General features: G+C 47.9%; 2 protein-coding genes across 2 annotated transcripts in view; both read left to right on the top strand.

The window, feature by feature from the left end:
- LOC115471371 (ankyrin repeat domain-containing protein 11-like) overlaps positions 1-7,949 on the top strand; it is a 241,998-nt gene extending 234,049 nt beyond the window's left edge. Inside the window, exon 8 of the mRNA XM_030205069.1 lies at positions 7,905-7,949. Within this exon, the coding sequence (XP_030060929.1) occupies positions 7,905-7,949 (45 nt within the window). The remainder of the gene's footprint in view (positions 1-7,904) is intronic.
- Positions 7,911-23,222, top strand: part of ANKRD11 (ankyrin repeat domain 11) — a 202,379-nt gene continuing 187,067 nt past the window's right edge. Inside the window, exon 1 of the mRNA XM_030204606.1 lies at positions 7,911-8,049. Coding sequence (XP_030060466.1) covers positions 7,963-8,049 — 87 coding nt within the window. The 5' untranslated portion in view covers positions 7,911-7,962. The remainder of the gene's footprint in view (positions 8,050-23,222) is intronic.

Genomic DNA, 23,222 nt, shown 5'->3' with positions numbered 1-23,222 from the left:
CTTCCTGATCTAACGGTCGTACTGATTCCCTTGCAGGCTTCCTGCTTCTGATATACTTGAAAAAAGTGTTACTATGTTTTCATCTCCGTGACGTTTTTCTTCATATTCTTTTATCCTTATCAGTGCTTTGCATCTGGCTTGACTGCTTATGTTACTTATTATTTTCTTCATTTGGATCCTTTTTCCATTTTTTTGAAAGATGTCCTTTGGCTCTAATAGCCTTGTCAGCAGCAGATGAATCCATTAACTGACGGGTTGTATCCGCCTACCAGCAGTGGAGATAGAGAACACTGAAAAAACACAGTGACCCTTGGACAGCTAGCCCCCAACTTCCTTCAGGTTTTCTCTATCTCCCAGCAGGTGTGGGCGTAGCTTGATCAGCTCCTGGATTTCAGACTGCCTGGGGTTGCTGTGCTTTGCCAGTTGAGCAGGGGTTGTGGCTGGTGGTGCCCACTTTAAAGGCATATAGGTTCGCCCTTTCCCTGCCTTATCCATTCCCCCCACCTCCCGGAGTCCCTCTGTTGCTGCCTGCCTCCAACTTTCCTCACAGCGTTAAAAAAAAAAAAAAAAAAAAAAAAAAGCTTGCTTTTACTGCATGGCTGTTATGCTTTTTCCAGAGATTCTGGTTCTGTGCAGCTTGACTGGAGCTCGTTAACTCGGTCTTCTGAGGTGAGAGTGGTGCCCAGCAACTTCGGGGAGGTCCCACGGACACTGTTCCGAATGGGGTAAGTTTTGGTGCGAAGCCGCCATTTTATTGCCATATTTCCGTCCAGTCGGGTGATGGCTGCTGAGGGAGTTAAGTGTTGCTCCCGTTGTTGTAAACGCAGATCAGCAGCGGGGCTGTGTAAAACGTGCTCCTTAGACGCTCACGCTAGTATGAGCATGGCGAGCGATGTTTCTTCCCTCTCAATGGAACTGGCAGCGGGCGCCATTTTGGAAGCCTCGACCCTCGCGGTTGCGGAGGAGTCTGAGTGCAGAGGGATGCCTCATTTAGAGGCTGCCAGAGGAGCTCCTACATCCGTTTCTCCTAATTTGGAGGCGGAGGGTCAGGGTGAGTTTTCACCCCTGAGTTTGTGCTTTTAATGCATAAGGCTTTCATGCTGAAAAGAGCTCTGTGGCAGTGTCTGACACTGCGTTGCATCCTGGCTTCCCTCCGGGTGTTGATGCCTCGGGGATGGCTTCAGATGTTATTTCCTCCCCCGCGCGTTGGAAACACGCTAAACATAGACAGGTAAATTCCCCGTCTGAAAGTGGCGCATATCCTTTTTCCCCTCCGTGGTTGGGCTGTGGGGAGTCTGAGGGGTCTGGCAGGCCCTCAGGGACGGATGATCCAGAGGAGGGTGCCTGTTGGCCACTGGATTTGGATGATCCCAGTGCGGTCCAGATTTTCCACCGCAACGAGCTGCCAGCTCTCATTACTGATGCCTTGCAGGCCCTCTCGATTGATGATCCTGCTGAAGGCGAGGCCTCCTCTGTTAATCTTAGGATGGCGAGTACTAAGAGCCTACTCGGGCCTTTCCGGTGCATGACTCCATCCAAGAGTTTATTTCTGCTCAGTAGTCTGACCCCGATGGGCCTTTGAAAGTGGTCAGCTTTACCCTCTGAGTGAGGAGCACTTGGCCCCTTTGGGGATACCTAAAGTGGATGCGTTGGTCACGTCGTTGACAAAAAAGACCACTCTCCCAGTAGAGGAGGGGTCGCTTTGAAAGACATGCAGGACCGGCGGCTGGAGTCCGTTCTGAAGTGGTCCTTTGAAATTGCGGGCCTTGCCTTGAGGGCGTCTATTTGCAGTTCCTATGCAGCCCGGGCATGTCTTTCCTGGTTACAGCAGGCAGTGGAACAGCGGCATTGGGCGGTTGACATGGCTTCTAAGCAAAGGCTGGTGAGGCTACCCTTTCGGGGCCTCCTGTTATTTGGAGAGGAATTGGAGAAGATTGTGAAAGACCTGGGGAATCTAAACCCCAGCGGTTACCTGAGGATAGGCTGAGGCCTTCTTCCAAGGGTTCTGTGGTCCCTCCTCTTCCAGACCTCGCTTTCGTGACGCTTGCAGGTATCGCCCGGGGTGCTCTGCTGGGTTTTCTCAACGTGCCCGTTTCAGCAGAGGAACTCCTTTTGCTCGGACAAATGTTCCGCGGGCTGGTTCAAGGCCAGGAGTTGGGCGTCCTCCACAATGATGGGACGCCGGTCCACTCCTCCATGCCTGCAATAGGAGAATGTCTTTCCCTCTTTCTAGAGGAGTGGACCAAGATTACCTCAGATCAGTAGGTCCTGGACCTGATCAGAGAAGGTTACCGATTGGAATTCGGTGCCCCGGTGAGAGACGTGTTTGTGGAGTCCCGATGCGGCAGTGCCGTAAAACAGGCAGCAGTAGAGGAGACCTTACAAGTCTTGCTGCACCTCAGAGCGGTGATCCCGGTGACTCTCGCCGAACGCGGCTGCGGCCGCTATTCCATTAATTTTGTTGTGCCTTTCAGACCTATCCTCGACTTACGAAGAGTCAACGAGGCCCTCAGAGTACGACATTTTTGCATGGAAAGAAGCATTATTTGCACATTCCTATCTGGCCTCCTCACTACTACTACTACTTATTTCTATAGTGCTACTAGATGTATGCAACGCTGTACACTTGAACATGAGAGACAGTCCCTGCTCAACAGAGCTTGCAATCTAATTTGGACAAACAGGACAAACAAAAGATAAGGGAATATTAAAGTGAAGATGATAAAATAAAGGTTCTGAACAAGGGTTAGGAGTTAAAAGCAGCATCAAAAAGGTGGGCCTTTTAGCTTAGATTTGAAGACGGTTAGAGATGGAGCTTGACGTACCGGCTCAGGAAGTCTATTCCAGGCATATGGTGCAGCAAGATAAAAGGAACGGAGTCTGGAGTTAGCAGTGGAGGAGAAGGGTGCAGAAAAGAGAGATTTACCCAGTGAGCGGTTCCTCCACTTTGCGGTGTTGGGAAAACATTTCCAGTTTCGGGCCTTGCCTTTCGGCCTAGCTACAGCTCCCCTAACCTTTTCCAAGGTAATGGTGGTTGTAGCTGCCTGTCTCAGAGGAGAGGGTATCAGAGTTCACCCTTATCTCGACGACTGGCTCATCATAGCGGATTCTGCAACCGAGAGTCGTCTTGCCACAGCCAGAGTGGTTACAGTCCTGCAGGCGCTAGGCTGGGTGGTCAATATACCCAACAGTCACCTGACCCCCTCTCATCTCTCGAGTATTTCGGGGTCCCGTTTGACATGGCCTCGGGGTTGTTTTTCTCCCTGACCAAAGGCGGTGCAAGCTTCAGAATCAGGTCCGTCTGCTCCTGTGGATGCCTCGCCCGCGAGCTTGGGACTTTGTCCAGCTGCTGGGGGTCGATGACGGCCACCTTGGAGGTGATTCCTTGGGCGAGAGCTCATATGAGGCCTCTGCAGATTGCCCTGCTTCAACAATGGTCTCCGATGTCCCAGGAATATCAACGCAGACTACGTTGCTCCATGTGGCCCGGCTCGGTATGGAGTGGTGGCTGTCCCAACAGGATGCTGCGCCAAGGACTGCCTCTTGCGCTTCCTTCTTGGTGCCTGGTGGTAACAGATGCCAGCCTTTTGGGCCGGGGAGCGCATTGCCAGGGAAGCTATGCTTAGGGTCTGTGGACACCGTGGAAGCGGGATGGTCCATTAATCGCTTGGAACTGAGAGCAATGTTCCAGGCTCTTATGGCCTTTCAAAGACTCTGAAGGGGCTTGCTGTCCGGGTTCTGTCAGACAACACGACAGCGGTGGCATACGTAAATCGTCAGGCACTCAGTACAGGGCCCTGGCCGCGGAGACCGCTCAGATTTTGCCAGTGGGCCGAACTACACCTGCAGCTTCTGTCTGCAGCTCACATAGCAGGTCAGAGCAACGTGCAAGCCGATTTTCTCAGCAGGCATCAAATCGACCCGGCGGAATGGGAACTGGCAGAAGAAGTTTTTCTTCAGATTTGTGCCAAATGGGGGACTCCCAGAATGGATCTAATGGCGTCATGTGCAAACGCCAAAGTGCCTCGCTTTTTCAGCAGAAGGAGAGATCCTACTTGGCGGGGCTGGATGCTGTGGCTCAACCTTGGCCCTCGGGTCTCCTGTATGTGTTCCCGTCCTTGGCCCTTGATAGAGCGAGTCCTACTGCGGATTCGTCAGCACCGAGGTCTGGTGATTCTCATTGCTCCAGATTGGCCAAGGTATCTGTGGTATGCGGATCTCCGCCGGATGCTGGTGGACGCTCCTGTTCATTTGCCCCTGGTGCGAACCTGTTGGTTCAGGGTCCGGTGTCTATGGAGGATCCCTGCCAATTTGGTCTTTCGGCTGGCTATTGAGAGGGCACAATTGAGAGACAAGGGCTACTCTAACAAGGTCATCTCCACTCTCTTGCAGGCCACAAGTGGTCCACCTCCGCAGCTTATGCTCGGATCTGGCGCAAGTTTGAGGCGTGGGGTGTTTCAAAGGCGATCATACCCACACGGGCCAGTCTAGGCAGTGCTGGACTTTTTGCAGGAGGGCTTACAAAAAGGCCTGGCTTACAAATTCCTGCGGGTACAAGTGCAGCATTACCATGCTATCGAGGGAAAGTCGCTGGCTTGCCCCTTGCTGCTCATCCGGACATTGCCCGATTTCTCAGGAGGGGTGCTTAAGCTCTCTCCTCCCATCCGGTTGCCCTGTCCGGCCTGGAACCTGGGGCTGGTGTTGAAGGCTCTTCAGTGTTCACCCTTTGAGCTTCGGAGAAGGATGTGACTCTCAAGACAGTCTTTTTGGTGGCCATTACATCGGCTAGATGCGTGTCTGAGCTGCAGACTCTGTCCTGTCGGGACCCTTTTTCTGCAATTCTCGGAGTCCGGAGTAACTGTACGTACAGTGCTTTCCTTCCTGCCTAAGGTGGTTTCAGCGTTTCACCTGAACCAGCCCTTTTTTTCTTCCTTCCTTTTCTAGGGAAGAGTTCCCAGACTCCTTTGGCCAGTTACATCTTTTGGATGTCCGCAGGTGCTGTTGCAGTATCTACAGATGTCAAATGACCTTCAGGACTTTTGATTGACTTTTGTCGTCTTGTCAGGTGCTCGGCTTGGAGGTCCAGCGTCTAAGGCCACTATAGCCCGTTGGCTCAAGGAAGTAATTTTTGCTGCGTATCTGCTTTCAGGTCGGTCTCGTGGGCTGACGGGTGCACTCTCTCTTCAAGAGATCTGTAGTGCGGCTACTTGGGCTTCTCAGCTCTCTTTTGTGCGGCATTACAGGCTGGATGTTGCAGCGAAGCAGGATGCTGTTTTTGGAGCTCAAGTGCTTGCTCGCGGTGTGGCCTGTTCCCACCCTATTTAGGGAGTGCTTTTGTACATCCCATCAGTTAATGGATTCATCTTCTGCTGATGACATGGAAGGGAAAATTAGGTTCTTACCCTGGTAATTTCCTTTCCTTTAGTCACTGCAGATGAATCCATGATCCCTCCCTGTCTGACTTTGTTTTTTGTTCAGATCTTTCATGCAGATATAAATCGCATTGGGAGAAGTTGGAAACCAGTTCTCAGAATTTGTACATGATGATCTACTACAGGAGGTTGAGATCGTCCCTCCTTTGCATGGTTATTACCTGTTCTGGGGCGTTTGTTCGCTGTGAGGAAAGTTTATGTTGTTATAGCTTTATGGTTCACTCTGCTTTGGAAATCTCAAATATTGAAGGCAGCTGGGGGCTAGCCGTCTAAGGGTCACTGTGGTTTTTCAGTGTTCTCTATCTCCACCTGCTGGTAGGCGGATGCAACCCATCAGTTAATGGATTCATCTGCTGTGACTAAAGGAAAGAAATTACCAAGATAAGAACCTAATTTTCCCATGAGCTTTCATCTCTGTGGCGTTTTTCTTAATATCCTTTATCCTTATCAGTGCTTGCATCTGGCTTGACAGTGCTTATGTTACTTATTATTTTCTTGATTTGGATCCTTTTTCCATTTTTTTTGAAGGATGTCCTTTTGGCTCTAATAGCCTCTTTCACACCTCACCTTTTAACCATGCTGGCTTTTGTTTGCTCTGTTTTCCACCTTTGTTAATACGGGACATACATATAGTCGGGGCTTTATGATATTTTTGAACAACATCCATGCCTGATTCAGAGTCTTAACCATGTCGGCTGAACCTTTCAGCGTCATTTTAACCATTTTCCTCATTTTGTCATCATCGTCCTTTTGAAAATTAAAAGCTGCTACTGTAGGTTTTCTTAGTGACTTCACTCCAAATATCAGCTCAAGTTTGATCAAATTATCACTGTTTCGCAGCAGATCCTGCACTGTTACCTGTTTTTCCTCAAAGAAAGTGAAGTTACTCACCTGTAGCAGATGTTCTCAGAGGACAACAGGGCACAAATTACCACCTATCCCATTTTTCCGAGGAATTGCATTCCTTATGCTTTTTTTTACTATACTGTTGGTCCTGTGCACTTATGTTGGGCAGGAAGTCACAAAGTTTGTCCCCGTCCTCACGGGCTCTGTCCCCGTCCCCATGCCCGCGGTTACTGCGAGTCCCCATGTCATTCTGTAACCCACTGTAACCGCGGGGACGGGGACAGATCCCACGGGGGGTGGGGATGGGGACAGTCCATGAGGACGGGGACAAACTTTGTCCCAGTGTCACTTTCTACTTTGAAGCCTGTTAATGAACTGGACTGTTATTTATGTTTGATGCAGATTAAAATATTTTATTTTTTTGGAAAAAACAAGCAAACATGCTTGCCACAGCTAGCAAAATTTGCATGGGGGATCCTGTACTTTCCTGCTACCAGCACATCTAAGACTTTTTTTTTTTTTGCAGGAGGTACTGTGGAAGACATGAGAGCTAGATTGAATCCTGAGATTGTTGATGACTTTTATCCACAGATTAAAAAATCATAACTGTTCTTCATAGGGGCACATTTCTCCCCTCTAGGGCATACAGAACTAGTTATATTTGTACCCCTGGACATTTAACAGGGTGGATTAGGATTCCTTGGAGTAGTAGAAGTCAGCTATTGTTGGGGTTGGAAGGCTAGAGGGTGGTGGTGGTGGGAGGGTTTATTAAAGTTGCTGCTTATTAGGTGTTTCTATTGTAATTTATACACAACAGTTGCACAGCATATTCATTTTTATACTGTAATAAAAGATTTACATTTAAAATCAGAAGTGTTTGAGGCTTCTGCAGATGAGAACAAAGCGGGCGGGGACGGAAACTGGGCCTGCGGGGGACCGGATGGGAACGGAGACAGAACCCACGGGGACGGGGACAAATTTTATCCCGTGTCATTCTCTAGTGGTAGCCAGTGGCTGTGCTCATATACTGGCTTCTAGAAAGAGCTGTTTTGTGGATAGGGACTGTTTCTGAAATGACTGATAGTTGTGAATCAAAGGTTTTGGATTCTATAATTCCAGTTAAGCTAGAAGCCCAAAGAAATGGACAAAATTGCAGTGCCAAAAACCATGTCCAGATTTAAGTATAAGCATCATAGGTAACTTCCTTTAGTGCCAGATTTTGAGTGGTGTTTGTAGCATTACCTCACTTGTCTTGAGCTGGATGTGTTGGGTTATGCCAATGATCTTGCTGCAGCTGCACTTTTTATATTCACATGATGACAGGAAGCCCATGCTGAAGGTGGGAGTAGGATGGCACAGGTTTTGTCAGCGCTGCAAGACCAACCTTGGCACAGGGGCAAGATAAGAGTTGACTTCCGTGAGAAGAAGAATCTAGGCAGGGGCAAATTGGAGGAGATATGGGGGTTGGGGAAGGAGTGTCATTCTATCCCCCTGTGCCGGTCACCCATCACTGCATATATTCCTTCAGCAAACAGGTGAAATAATCTGTGCAACTGAAACATGCTTTGTTTTGTTTTGGTACTGTAATTTTGCTCTTTTTCATCTTTTCTTTTTTCTTTATGAAAGACAGTTGATAACAAGGAGATGGCAGCATACATGAAGGTCAAGTAAGGAAGGCAGAACGATGCCCAAGGCTGGGTGTTCTAAAACACCACAGTCAGAAGCTTTCTCTCTCCGTAACGACATGGTGGAGAAACAAACTGGGAAAAAGGTAATGTTATTTCTAATTCTATTCACTGTTGCAGATCTGAGAGGCTGCTACCCCTAAAACTCTCTACAAACTCCTGTATGCCTGAGAGAGTGGTTGTGACCAACAGATTCTATCTTGGCCATGTTCATTTTATAACAGACCACCACAGGGTCCTTGTGGACTCAGAATCAGAAATGTAGAATTTGAAAAAAAAAAACCCACCCAAAAACAGAGGAAAGTGCAAGAGTTGCTGAAGTTGCTTTCCCTTCATAATGTAGGGTTTCTGTATTGTAGCAGGAAAGGAAAATGGGGAGCCAACATGGACTTCATCTGTCATCAGATTCTCTATGTTTGTGTTTTTATATGCAAGTCCAACATACATTGGCTAATTCTAGATTTTTCATGTGAACTTTTTCTTGTTTCTTTTAATAAGTCGTATGGTGGTATTAGTATCAGTATTGGCTGTACAAATTCTGACTACATCTCCAGTACAAGTTCATGGATAATCTCTAAAGCTGCTGCATTCTCATTCTGTTGAGCAAGTGGGTCATGTTTTAAGAATGAGGCCTTTGACATGTCATATGCTATTTGTGTGATGTCTAAGCCTTACTTCATTTTTCTGGTTTCTTGTTGAAATGATACCAAGATGAAAATTGACTATTCTTTGCTGCTGCTTTCCTAAGATTCACAGTTGTTGTTTCCTTCCTTCCCTCCTGCCAGCAGGAGGAGAGCAGCACTTCTTATGTGTCTGCATCCTCTTTTGTCAACTTCTCTGTTATCGGACTTATCGTGCTGACAGGTCTCAGACTACTAGTCTCATATATTCAGACACCAGATAGTGACACCAGAAGCAGCCACAGCATGAAGCAATACTCTCTTCTTTCTAGCCATAAGGGAGAGAAAACACACCAGAGGTAGAGGAGAAAGCATTGAGCTAGGGCTGACACTACCCCAGCACAGCAAGAACTTTGCATGGCACACTGGTTTGGAAGCACTGTTGTTAGGCACAAGGCTGATAGCTGTAATAAATGCCTTTCTCAGTAGTTTGAAGAGAGTTACTTACATTACATTCATATACAATGAGTAGTTTTCCTATCCCTAGAGGGCTTTACAATCAAAGTTTGCACCTGAATCAATTGAGGGGTAAGTCACTTGCCTAAGCTCATAAGGAGTAGGAGTGGGATTTGAACCTGGCTTATCTGGTTCTTGGCCCAGTGCTCTAATCATTAGTTTAGTCTCTTATGAAGGGATGCAAAATAGAAATGTAAGTGAGAACAATTAGGGCATATTTATAGGTAAGCCTTTACTGGCCTATTCCTATCCACTTTTGTCTTAGGTCCACCAAGCAGCTAGGCACACCAATCCTGTAAACTGGCAGGGATCGCCAGGCCCCGTCGACTGAAGAAGTCCAAGAACTAAGCATGCTTGCAATGCTGTCATTAGTGGATCAACATGTTGCAGTTAACTGCTGCACTTTGTAGACTTGGCACAGTTCCAGATTTCTTCAGCTGCTGGGGCTTGGGGATCCCAGCCAGCTAAGGTATTTTTAACTGTAATTTTAGAGTGAGAAGGGCAAAAGGAACAGGAAAATAAGACAGGGAGAAATGGGTGCTTAGTGCTCTCCCCCCCCCCCCCCCCCCCCCAAAAAAAAAGAAGAAAATTTACTTCTGGCTACCCTACTGAAACAAACAGAGCTCACCTGATGGGTCTTGTTCTTCTGTTTTTACATCTACTCTCTAATTCAGACTTGTCCAAGGTCAGTCCTGGAGGGCTACAAAAAGGCCAAGTTTTTGCGCTATCCCTATTCAGGAGTTCTCAACAGTCCTTGGTACATACCCAGTCAGTCAGGTTTTCAGGATATCCACAATGAATATACAGATCTGCATTCACTAACTGTTGGGAGGCGGGGTAATGCTGGGCAGACTTATACGGTCTGTGCCCTGAAGAGGACAGGTACAAATCAAGGTAGGGTATACACAAAAAGTAGCACATATGAGTTTGTCTTGTTGGGCAGACTGGATGGACCGTGCAGGTCTTTTTCTGTCGTCATCTACTATGGTACTATGTTACCTCCATTGTATTCAGATCTCTCATATTCATTGTGGGTATCCTGAAAACCTGACTGGCTTGGTATGTCCAGAGGAGTAGGTTGAGAACCACTGCCTTAATGAATATGCATGAGAGATTGTAGGCCCACTACATCCATTGTATTCAGATCTCTCATATGCATGTTCATTAGGGATATCCTGAAAACCTGGTCTGCTTGAGGCTGAGCTTGGAAAAGCCTGCTCTAAATGGAGGTCTGCTGAACTCAAGTCCAGCTTGAGCATTAGGTAAACTGGGCAGTCCCCTAGGACAGGAATTGGTGGGGGGGGGGGGGGGGGGGGCTGGAAAGAGAAGCTGCAGTCACAGGAAAACATTAAGTCCTGATAGCCATACAAACTCTAAGAACCATTAGTATGTATATATTTTTACTTGTAAGGAAGGAGCAATTTTCAAATATACCATTTATTTGGCTAAATAGCTTTTGGAAATTGCCCTCATTGGACGTAATTTTTGATGTTTTTTTCCACCTAGATAAGGTTTAAAATAAATAATAAATAAAACTGCATGGCTGAATACACGCATGTAGCTAAATATTGGTGGTAAGATTGGGCATACTCATTTCTGCAGGCATGGTTTGGGTGGAAGAGGGGCAGAGTTTTGATGTACCCTTCCATTTTATAAAGTTCATGGGTGCACACACAGAGAACACCTTCAGAGCAGGTGTAAATTTGTGCCTGACCATTTGCGTGCTATTAGGACTATTATCTGAAACAAAATAGTTTATATAAAAGTATATTGAAAAATTGTGTTCTTGCAGGATTGTACTGGGGGGGAATGGTATTGTGATTGTGATGCGTTTATGATAATCAGAATCTCAGAGAGACCAGGAAGTTGTTTGAAGTAGGTAGGAGGGATGCAAGTCTGGATTTTATTTAGATATAAACAATTTTATTCATTTTTCAATATAGCAACAAAACAGTAAGAAAACAGCATAATATTGATAACAGCATACTGTAACAGTTACCCTCATCTGATGTAAAGAATAATCTAGAACTTCCCTTACGCTCCCTGGAAATATGGCATAATCTGTCATTGGAGATTAGATGGCTTGTTTCTTATAACTCCCTACCCCTTACATTCTGGCCTGACTCCATTCCACCCCCCCCCCCCAAAACCTCAAATCTTAAACCATATTCCCAGTTTAGTGCAGAGGTGGTCATCCTCTGTCCTCGAAGGCTGCCAACCCAGTTAGGTTTTAGGATTTCCCAAATGAATATGCATGAGATCTATTTGCTTGCACTGCCACATCCATTGTATACAAATAGAACTCATGCATATTCATTAGGGAAATAAATTGTGAAAACCCAACTGGGTTGTGGCCCTCAAGATCTTAAGGTTTGCCTGCCTCTGGTTTAGAGGATAGAGGCCCTGTTTCTCAGATCCAGATTAACACAGTTTATTCTAGATTAGACTTCTGAATCTTGGCGCAAGAGTTTAAATATGAGTACTATATTGAGAGGAAGAATGTCTTACGTTTAAGAGTGAGATGTGCTTCTCGATCATCTTAGGTCATATGGAACTTATTCCTTGAGCTCCATATTTACCTAAAATTATCCCAACCAAGCTTTCTTATTGAACTGTTCGTCTCAAACCTGACTCTGTTACCCCCAATGTATCCACTATATCAAAAATACGTGTGTGGTGATGATAACCCACTGCCTTGTTAATTGACTCAAGCATTTCCGGTTGTTTGTTATTTTCATCTTTTTTGGGGGTGGGAGGTGGGGGTGGCATAAAGAATGAAAAAAAATCGAACAAGGGGCCAGTGACCCTGTTTTCAGGGTTTTAAATGCAATTACTAGAACTTTAAAATTTGATCCTAAAACTAATTGGTAGCCAGTGGTACTGCATCAATAAAGGAGTCGCATAATCATAATAAAGATGAGTATGGTGTAATAAACATATGGCTGTGTTTTGAATTAATTGCAAATGACACAATGTCCTTGATGAAACCCTGTTGAGCAAGGAGTTAGAGTAATCTAATGTGCCAGTGACAGAGCATGCAATAACTTGTGAATGGCATCGTAAGTGGCACCACCTGGTCCATAAGAATAGGAGAAACCAAAGGGACAAATCAGGAACTGTAGTAAAATATGTATTGGTAGCAGGGGTTGGAATACTGTGGAGGCAGAGGGCAGTAGCTGGGCAACAAGAGCCTGGATTTTCTTAATGACAAATCATTCTGACTATGTCTTGACTTGACTGGGGCCAACAGAATGGTTAAAGAAGAGACTGTGAAATAAGAGACTGAGAGCAATTTGTGATTAATGAACCAGTGCAACAAGAAAAACAGCGTCATTCTATCTTACTGTATATAAATATTTTTCCTTGTCATCAAGCAGATGAATCCATTACATAGTAACATACATAGTAGATGACGGCAGAAAAAGACCTGCATGGTCCATCCAGTCTGCCCAAGACAAACTCATATGTGTATACCTTACCTTGAATTTGTAACTGTCCTTTTCAGGGCACAGACCGTATAAGTCTGCCTAGCAGTATTTCCCGCCTCCCAACCACCAGTCCCGCCTCCCATCACCGGCTCTGGTACAGACCGTATAAGTCTGCCCTCCCCTATCCTAGCCTCTCAACCACCAACCCCTCTTCCCCCCACCTGCTCCGCCACCCAATTTCAGCTAAGCTTCTGAGGATCCATTCCTTATGCACAGGATTCCTTTATGCATATCCCACGCATGTTTGAACTCCGTTACCGTTTTCATCTCCACCACCTCCCGCGGGAGGGCATTCCAAGCGTCCACCACCCTCTCCTTGAAAAAATACTTCCTGACATCTTTCCTGAGTCTGCCCCCCTTCAATCTCATTTCATGTCCTCTCGTTCTACCGCCTTCCCATCTCCGGAAAAGATTCGTTTGCGGATTAATACCTTTCAAATATTTGAACGTCTGTATCATATCACCCCTGTTCCTCCTTTCCTCCAGGGTATACATGTTCAGGTCAGCAAGTCTCTCTTCATAGGTCTTGGAACGCAAATCCCATACCATCCTTGTAGCTTTTCTTTGCACCGCTTCCATTTTTTTAACATCCTTCGCAAGATACGGCCTCCAAAACTGAACACAATACTCCAGGTGGGGCCTCACCAACGTATATTACAAGTGGGTTGTGTCCATCAACCAGCAGGGGGAGATAGGGAGCACTGAAAAACCATAGTGCCTCATGGCCAGCTAGCTCCTTCTGCCTCTTCAGTATTCTCTATCTCCCCAGCAGGGTGGTTGCAGCTTGTTCAAGCTCCTTCAGAAAATCTGCCTGGGGTGACTCCTGTGCTTTTTGCCAGTTGTAGCAGGAGTGTTGTGGCTGAATGTGCCCAGTTTAAAGGCAAATAGGTTAGCTCTTTCCCTGCCTTTCCTGGCCCCTGATGTGGAAGTAGACAAATAGGCAAGCCCTGTCCCTGTTTTTTCCCAAGCTGTGGATGCAGGTACATAGGTTCGCCCTTTCCCTGTCTTTCCCACGCTACTAATCCTTCGGAGTTGGAAATTTGCCTCTTTCGCTGTTGCCTCAAACTTTCCTCACAGCGTTAAAAAAAAAAAAAAAAAAAAAAAGTTGCGTAGTGCTTTGGCGCTGCGATCCCAGAAAAGAGGTTTTCTTCTGATTGTGCAGCGTGACCGAAGCTCGGAGACTCGGTCTGGTGAGGTAAGAGCATTTTGTAGCTCTTCCGGGGAGGGCCCATGTTCGGGACGATTTTGGCGCGAATCCACCATTTTGAATTTCCGCCGCTTTCGGCGATGGCTGCTGAGAAAGTAAAGCGCTGTTCCGTTTGTGGCAAGCGCAAATCTGCAGTGGAGCTCTGTAAGGCGTGCTTTTCAGATGGTAGAGCCGTCTCAGGCATGGCGAGTGATGTTCCCTCCCGCTCCGTAGAGCTGGCAGCGGGCGCCATTTTGGAACAGCATGGCGCGACTCCCGTTGAGGCGGAGGGGTTTGAGCCTGGAGGGGCGCCTCGTGGAGAGGCTAATAAAAGAGCTGTTTCCCCTGGAGTGGAACCGGGAGGCCAGGGTGAGCCGTTTTCCCATGAATTTGTTTTATTGCTGCATAATGCATACATGTTAAAAAGAACTCTTCCGCAGGGGTCCTCTGTGGCCCTGCTTTCTGTATCCCCTCCAGTGGAGTCTGGCCTTGGATTACAGTCAAGGCGTGTTTTCCCCTGACAGATGGCCGCAAGACAAACGAAGAAGGGTGGATTCCCCTTCAGAGAGTGGCGCCCCCCCCCCCCCCCCCCCGGTCGGGATGTGAGGACTCTGAGGGGTCTGGCAGGCCTTCGTGGTCTGGCGAGCCAGAAGAAGGTGCAGGATTGCCACCGGATTCAGATGATCCTTCCGCGGTGAGGATTTTCCACCGTGATGAGCTGCCAGCACTGATGCCTTGCAGGTCCTCTCTGTAGAAGACCCTGGGAGTACTGAGACCTCCTCCGGTAATCCGAGGATGCCATGTACTAAGAAGCCTGCTCGAGCCATCCAAGAATTTATCACGGCTCAATGGGCTGACCCAGAGGGGCCTTTGAAAGTCGCCAGGGCTATGGGGCAATTATACCCTCTAAGTGAGGAGCATTTGGCGTGCCTAACAGTGCCTAAAGTGGATGCCCTGGTCACGGCTGTGACAAAGAAAACTACCCTCCCAGTGGAAGGAGGAGTTGCCCTGAATGACATGCAGGACCGTCGCCTGGAGGCAGCTATGAAACGGTCCTTTGAAATTTCAGGCCTATCCTTACGGGCATCTGCATGCAGCTGATACGCTGCCTGAGCCTGCCTCGCTTGGTTACAACAGGCAGTGGAACAGCCCGGAGATGGAGTGGAGCCCCTTTCGGAGGTGGCACCGTGGATGGAGTCGGCCTTGTCATTTTTGGCTGACGCCCTTTATGATCTGGTCAGAGCTTCGGCTAAACAGATGGCTGTAGCGGTGGCGGCTCGCCGTCTTCTGTGGCTATGGCATTGGGCAGCTGACATGGCCTCTAAGCAAAGGTTGGTGAAGTTGCCCTTTCAAGGCCTTTTCCTGTTTGGAGAGGAATTGGAGAATATTGTGAAAGGCCTGGGGGATTCCAAACCCCAGCGCTTACCCAAGGGTAGGCCACGGCCTTCTTCCTAGGGTCAGGCGGTTTCCTCCTCTTACAGAGCTTGCTTCCGTGAAGCTAGAAAGTACCACCCGGGGCGTTCTGCTGGGTTCACTTCGCGTGCCCGTTTTCAGAAGAGGAACTCCTTTCGCTCAGACAAACGTTCCGCAGCAGCAGGCTCAAGACCTGGAGTTCAAGGGCGACCCTCTCAATGATGGTGCGCCGGCCCCCTCCTCGATTCCTGTGATAGGAGGACAACTTGCCAAGATTACCTCAGTTCAGTGGGTCTTGGACCTGATCAGGGAAGGCTACAGAATAGGATTCAATGCCCCGATAAGAGACGTGTTTGTGGAGTTCCGATGCGGTTCTGCCGCCAAACGGGCGGTGGTAGAGGAGACCTTACAAGGCTTGATTCATATAGGGGTGGTTTCCCTTTGCCTCCCGCCGAATGCGGCTCTGGCCGTTACTCCATTTACTTCGTGGTGCAGCAAAAAGGAGGGTCTTTTCGGCCTATCCTAGACTTAAAAGAAGTCAACAAGTCTCTGAACGTGCGGCATTTTCACATGGAAACCCTGCGCTCCGTCATAGTGGCGGTACAGCCAGGATAGTTTCTCACGTCTCTGGACCTGAAAGAAGCTTACTTGCACATACCAATTTGGCCCCCGCACCAGAGGTTTCTGTGTTTTGCAGTGATGGGAAAACATTTCCAGTTTCGGGCCTTGCCTTTTGGCCTCGCCACAGCTCCCCAAACCTTTTCCAAGGTAATGGTGGTAGTAGCTGCTTTTCTCAGGTGAGAGGGTATCCGGGTTCACCCGTACCTAGACGACTGGCTGATCAGAGCAGACTCTGTAGAAGAGAGTCATCAGGTTACAGCCAGAGTGGTCTCAGTACTGCAATCTCTGGGCTGGGTTGTCAATATAGCCAAAAGTCACCTGACCCCCTCTCAATCTCTAGAATATTTGGGGGTTCGGTTCGACACAGCCTCGGGGATGGTCTTCCTACCCGAGCAAAGGTGGTGCAAGCTTCAGAACCAGGTCCGTCTGCTCCTGAGGATGCCTCGCCCGCGAGCTTGGGATATAGTCCAACTGTTGGGGTCGATGACGGCCACTTTGGAAGTGGTGCCTTGGGCGAGAGCGCACCTGAGACCTCTGCAGTGTTCCCTGCTTCAATGGTGGTCTCCAATATCTCAGGATTATCAATGCAGACTCATGTGGCTCCCTGCGGCCTGGCTCAGTATGGAGTGGTGGCTCTCAGACAGCATGCTGCGGCGAGGAATGCCGCTAGCGCTCCCCAATTGGTGCCTGGTGGTAACAGATGCCAGCATGAAGGGCTGGGGTGCACATTGCCGGGGAAGGCATGCCTAGGGTCTTTGGACACCCGAGGAGTCGGAGTGGTCCATCAATCGCTTGAAAGCGATTTTCCAGGCGCTTCTGGCCTTTCAATTGACCCTGGAAGGATTGGCTGTCAGAGTTCTGTCGGACAACACGACAGCAGTGGCCTACATAAATCGCCAAGGAGGCACTCAGTGCATAGCACTAGCAGCGCAGGCCGCGCCGATTTGCCACTGGGCCGAGCTTCATCTGCAGTTTCTGTCAGCAGCTCATATTGCAGGTCAGAGCAACATGCAAGCTGATTATCTGAGCAGGAATCAGATCGACCCAGCGGAGTGGGAACTTGCAGACAAAGTATTCCTGCGGATATGTGCCAAATGGGGAAAGCCCGTGATGGATCTTATGGCGTCAAGCACAAATGCCAAAGTCCCGTGCTTCTACAGCAGACGGAGAGATCCTCGCTCGGCAGGGTTGGATGCCTTGGCTCAACCCTGGCTTCAGGGCCTCCTGTATGTGTTCCCTCCATGGCCCTTGATAGGGCGAGTACTCCTGCGGATTCGGCTCTACCAAGGAGATGTGGTCTTACGGCATGGCTATTGAGAGGGCGCAGTTGAGAGACAAAGGATATTCCAGTAAAGTCATTTCCACTCTCCTACAGGCCCGCAAGCGTTCCACTTACAAGGCTTATGTCAGGATTTGGCGCCAATTTGAGGCTTGGTGTGCTTCTAAAGCGATTACACCCATGCGGACTTCTGTCTCGCCGATACTTGACTTTTTGCAGGATGGTTTACAAAAAGGCTTGGCCTATAATTCCCTGCGTGTTCAAGTGGCAGCCTTAGCATGTTTTCGAGGGAAGGTCGCTGGCCTCTCTCTGGGTGCTTGCCCGGATGTGACACGGTTTCTTAGAGGGGTGCTTCGGTTCCGTGCTCTCGTGTGGGCTCTGTGTCCGGCCTGGAACCTGGGGTTAGTTTTAAAGGCCCTTCAGTGTTCGCCCTTCGAGTCGCTTAGGCGAGCTTCGGAGAAGGATGTGACCTTAAAGACTGTCTTTTTGGTGGCTGTGACATCGGTGAGACGGGTATCTGAGCTCCAGGCGCTGTCCTGTCGAGACCCATTTCTGCAATTCTCAGAGTCCGGAGTAATGGTACGTACGGTGCCTTCCTTCATGCCTAAGGTGGTTTCAGCGTTTCACCTAAACCAGCCTATTTTCCTGCCCTCCTTTTCTAAAGAGGAGTTTCCAGAAGCCTATGGGCAGTTGCACCTTCTGGATGTGCGAAGGGCTCTGTTGCAATATCTGCGCTTGTCAAATGCCTTCAAGACCTCTGACCATCTTTTTGTTCTTTTGTCAGGTCCGCGCAGAGGATCTCCAGCGTCTAAGGCCACTATAGCCCGTTGGCTCAAAGAAGCTATCTTTTCAGCATATCTGCTATTTGGCTGGCCTCCGCCTGAAGCCTTTAAGGCACATTCCACAAGAGCGATGTCCTCTTCTTGGGCTGAAACTGGAGCACTCTCTTTTCAAGAGATATGTAGAGCAGCTACTTGGTCTTCTAAGCTCTCGTTTGGCCGACATTACAGGCTGGATGTTGCTGCCAGGAGAGACGCGCATTTTGGAGCACAAGTGCTGGCGTGTGGTGTGGCTTGTTCCCACCCTATCTAGGGACAAGGAAGGGAAAATTAGGTTCTTACCTTGGTAATTTTCTTTCCTTTAGTCATAGCAGATGAATCCATGAGCCCTCCCTCAATGGTTCATTATGTGATTTATGTTACTTTTATGTTCAGTTTTTCCTGTAGATATGTTCCCTCATTGGGAGAAGTTGAAAAACAGTCTTCAGGATTTCTGTTCAGTTACAGGAGGATGAGTTCATTCCCTCCTTTGAATTATAGCTCCAGTTTTGGGGCGTTCATCCGTGTGAGGAAAGTTCATGTTGTTATGCTTTGCAGTGTAACACTGCTTTGGAAGCTTAAAATACTGAAGAGGCAGATGGAGCTAGCTGGCCATGAGGCCCTATGGTTTTTCAGTGCTCTCTATCTCCCCCTGCTGGTTGATGGACACAACCCACTCGTTATTTATTTATTGCATTTGTACCCCACATTATCCCACCTTTTTGCTGGCTCAATGTGGCTTACAGAGTAGGGTTATGCTAAAGTCAGTACATGATTAAAATACAGTTGATCAAGGGCTGAGGTAAACAAGGAGTTAGCTAAAGTCGGTATATGATTAAAAGATAGTTGATCATGAGCTGAGGTAATCAAGGCGTTAGATGGACAGATGTTGGGTAGGTTATGTGAATTGTTTTAGGTGTGCTTGGGTGGTTTGGGGGATGATTTGTATCATTGAGGGTGACTTTTGTAAGCTTTGTTAAAGAGGTAATGGATTCATCTGTTATGACTAAAGGAAAGAAAATTACCAAGGTAAGAACCTAATTTTCCCCTGTATGGCCCAATTCTAAGTACTTAATTACTGCCATACTGAGACAGACTAAAGGTTCATCAAGCCCAGCATTCTGTTTCCAACATTGTCCAATCTAGATTACAAGTATCTGACAAGATCCCAAAACAGTTCAAAACATTTTATGCTGCTTACCCTAGAAATAAGCAATGGCTTTTCCCCAAGTCCATTTTAATAATGGCTTTCGACTTTTCTTTTAGGAAGCTATCCAAACCTTTTTAAAACCCCACTATAAGCTAACTGCTTTTATTACATTCTCTGGCAACGAATTCCAGAGTTTGATTACACGTTGAGTGAAGAAATATTTTCTCTGTTTAATTTTAAATTTACTACTTTATAGCTTCATTGCGTGCCCCCTAGTCCTAGTATTTTTGGAAAGAGTAAACAAGCGATTCACGTCTACCCTTTCCACTCCACTTATTATTTTATACACCTCTATCATATCTCCCCTCAGCCATCTTTTCTCCAAGCTGAAGAGCCTTAGCCGCTTTAGCCTTTCCTCATAGGGAAGTCGTCCCATCCCCTTTATCATTTTTGTCACCCTTCTCTGTACCTTTTCTAATTCCACCATATCTTTTTTGAGATGCGATGACCAGAATTGCATATAATATTCGAGGTAAAGTCTCACCATGGAGCGATAGGTATAACATCCTCATTTTTATTTTCCATTTCTTTCCTAATTACCTAACTTTCTATTTGCTTTCTTAGCTGCTGCTGCTGCACACTGAGCAGAGGGTTATAACGTATCATCAAAAATGACACCTAGATCCCTTTCCTGGTCATTGACTCCTAGTGTGGGACCTTGCATTACGTAGCTGTAGTTCGAGTTCCCCTTTCCCACATGCATCACTTTGCACTTGCTTACATTAAACGTCATCTGCCATTTGGATGCCCAGTCTCCCAGTCTTGTAAGGTTCCCTTGTGATTTAACAACTTTGAATTACTTTATGTCAGCAGCAAACTTGATTTTGTCCTTTGTAAGGTCCTTTGAGTAGGGACTGTCCTTCTTTGTTAAACTGTACAGCGCTGCGTAACCCTAGTAGCGCTTTAGAAGTGTTAAGAAGTAGTAGTAGTAGTAACTCACTAGTAACTCCCATCTCTAGATCATTTGTAAATAGGTTAAAACGCAGCTGTCTCAGCACAGACCCCTAGGGAACCCCACTATCTAACCTTCTACATTGAGACTACTAACCATTTAACCCTACTCTCTGTTTTCTATTTTTTAACCAGTTTGTAAACCACAGTAGAACACTACCTTCTATCCCATGACTCTCCAATTTCCTCAGGAGTCTTTTGAAAGTCCGGATATACAATAACAACCGGCTCACCTTTATCCACATGTTTGTTCACCCCTTCATAGAAATGTAATAGTTTGGTGAGGCAAGACGTTTCTTCACTAAATCCATGTTGACGTTGTCTCATTAATCCATGTACATAAGTATTGCCATACTAGGACAGACCAATGGTCCATAAAGCCCAGCATCCTGTTTCCCACAGTGGCCAATCCAGGTCACAAATACCTGGCAAGATCCCCCAAAAAGTACAAAACATTTTATGCTGCTTATCCCAGAAATAGTGGATTTTCCCCAAGTCCAATTTAATAATGGTCTATGAACTTTTACTTTAGGAAGCCATCCAAACCTTTTTAAAACTCTGCTAAGCTAACTGCCTTTCCATGGCGTCCCACAGATCAATCCAGTCTATGGGCTTTTAATTTAGGAAGCCGTCCAAACCTTTTTAAAACTCTGCTAAGCTAACCGCCTTTCCTTGGCATCCCACAGATCAATCCAGAGACTTGGGGGTTGTGTCCCTCTACCAGCAGGTTGAGATAGAGAGCACCTCTGAGGTTTGCTATATGTGGACCTATGCAGCCAGCTGAACCTCAGTATTCTCTCTATCTAGCATGTGGAGGGACATGTCTGTGCAGCTCTGGTTTGATCTGGCTACTTTGGGCCTAGCTTAGCACAGACAGGGGTTGAGTGGCTGTTTGCAGCTTGTGGTGTACACTTGGTGGTGTCAGGTCCCTCCCGGTTCCCCCTACCTTTCCTCCGTCGCCTGGGGCTGTTGGCCTGATCGGGTGTTTCCTTTCTCTCCTGACTTAAAAAAAAAAAAAAAAAAAAGTGATAGACTTTGTTTTTGTATAATCATATGGAGAAGTTCTGCCGAGTCAGTTTTGGGGCAGGCGTTTGTGGAGCATGCCAGTACCTTCTGAGGCGGCTAAGCGCTGCTCCTGGTGTGGGGGCCGGAGAGCAGCATCGGGGAATTTGAGTCCTACCGCCGTCAGCCTGCAGTGGGTGTTCAGCGCGAAGGGGGTTCTCCTCAGGCGTCCGGTAAGTCGGAAGCGCAGGGGATAGTTTCAGCGGTTTCCTCGGGGCAGTTAGTGCAGCACGTGTTGGAGGGCACTATTTTTCCCTTTCAGGTGTGACCCCGCTCCACACGTGATGGTTGATAGACAAGAGGCACAGTGTGCTTCTGTGGCACAGGCTCCGATGGAGGGAAGCGATGTACAGGGAGCAGGGGAGTCCCTTGCAGTTTCTTTTTTTCAGGATTTTGTTTTACTAATGCACAATGCCTTTCTTTTGAAGAAGTCAGGAGCTTCTCTTCAGGCAGCCCCATCTCTTCCTCAGCAAACTTCGATTGCTGCAGCCTCTGTCTTTCCTGCCAAAACGTCCCCGGGTGGAGATTTGGGATCCCGAGGAGCTATCTGACACAGATGGCCCGGTTTTGTCTCTGGGCTCTCCCTCAGAATCTTTGGATTTGGCAGATGAGGTCACCCTGCCCTCTGAGGATGGGGATGATCCGACGGCTGCCCACCCTTTTCACAGGGAAAAGCTTCCCTCCCTGATAGGGCTTTTCAGGTTTTGGCCATTTCCCCCCTGAATCGTCAGGGGGAACAGGTCCGGTGCCCTCTATTATGTCTGGCACCGTGCACACCTCGTTCCTTTCATGTGCGTGTGGCCATAAAGATCCTTATTTTGGCGCAGTGGGATACACCGGACAGTGGGCTTAAGGTTGCTTAGAGCTATGTCGTGTCTTTACGTGCTACCTGCTAATGACTTAGACTTGCTGAAGGTCGCTACTGTGGATTCCTTAATCACAGCGGGCACTAAGAAAACCACTCTCCCTGTGGAGGGTGGCACGGCGCTCAAAGACCCTCAAGATCGTAACTTAGAGACTTGCTTGAAGCTGTCCTTGAAGTAGCTGCCCTTTACTTGCAGGCCTCAGTTTGGGGCTCCTATGCGGCGCGGGCATGCTTATCGTGGGTACAGAAAGCCTCCTTTCCGGAAGATCTCGTGGCTGTTTTGCTGGCCTTGGAGTCCGGTTTAGCCTTCTTTGCGGGTCTTCTTTATGATCTTTTGAGGGCTTTGACGAAAGAGGTTTCCCTAGCCGTCACCGTGCGTCGCTGGTTGCGGCATTGGGCTGTAGACGTGGCCTAAGTCACGTTTAGCAAGGCTTCCTTTTAGGGGAAAACTTTTGTTTGGGACGGACTTAGAACAGATTGTGAAGGACCTCGGTGACTCTAAGGGCCAGCGCCTCCCGGAGCCGTTTGTACAACCGGCGAGATGTTGACCTAAGTTTAGGGATACACGGTGTTACTGTCCAGGTCATGGAGTCTCCTTTCAGAGAGCAAGGTCTTCTCAGAGACCTCAGCCCTTTCGAGGTGACAGGCAGGTAGTTGTATGTAAGCCATTCTGAGAGTATTGCTTGTTTAGCCACTACAATAGCTTTGCTTACAAAAGCGGTAAATCCTGATGGGACAAGGGTGTATGAGAACAGGGTGGCCTAGGAGCAGCGCCGAGTCATACTTCCAGCCCACCTTCCACATCTCAGAAACATATTGTACTAGCTCCTTCCAAAATCGGACTATGCCCTTGCAGGACCAAAACATGTCCCCGAGGGTGGCCCCCGGATCCCTGCATTTGAGGCACTCTCCCCAAGGTGAGAGTCCCATGTGAAAGGCTCTTCTGGGAGAAATGTAGAGTCTAAGAGCAAATTTGTATTGTAGCTTCCAGTGCTGTGTCATGTTCATTGTTTTGCGCATTGTAAGCGCATGGGACTTGAACTGAGGCAATGTAAGGGCCACAGGGATATCGCGTTTCCAGGCAGCCAGTAACTTGGCATAGTCCAGTTCGGTAACTGTGTCTCTGATGTGCCTGTGATGGAACGTGAGGGGCACTTTTTGCTGTGCCTCTAAAGAGAGTGCTGTTGCCAACTCTTCCTGGACATCCTCTGCCAGCGCCTCCCAGGACAA

This window comes from Microcaecilia unicolor, chromosome 5 (genome assembly GCF_901765095.1).
Source record: "Microcaecilia unicolor chromosome 5, aMicUni1.1, whole genome shotgun sequence".
Taxonomy (NCBI): domain Eukaryota; kingdom Metazoa; phylum Chordata; class Amphibia; order Gymnophiona; family Siphonopidae; genus Microcaecilia; species Microcaecilia unicolor.
This window is presented reverse-complemented; position numbering and strand designations above follow the sequence as displayed.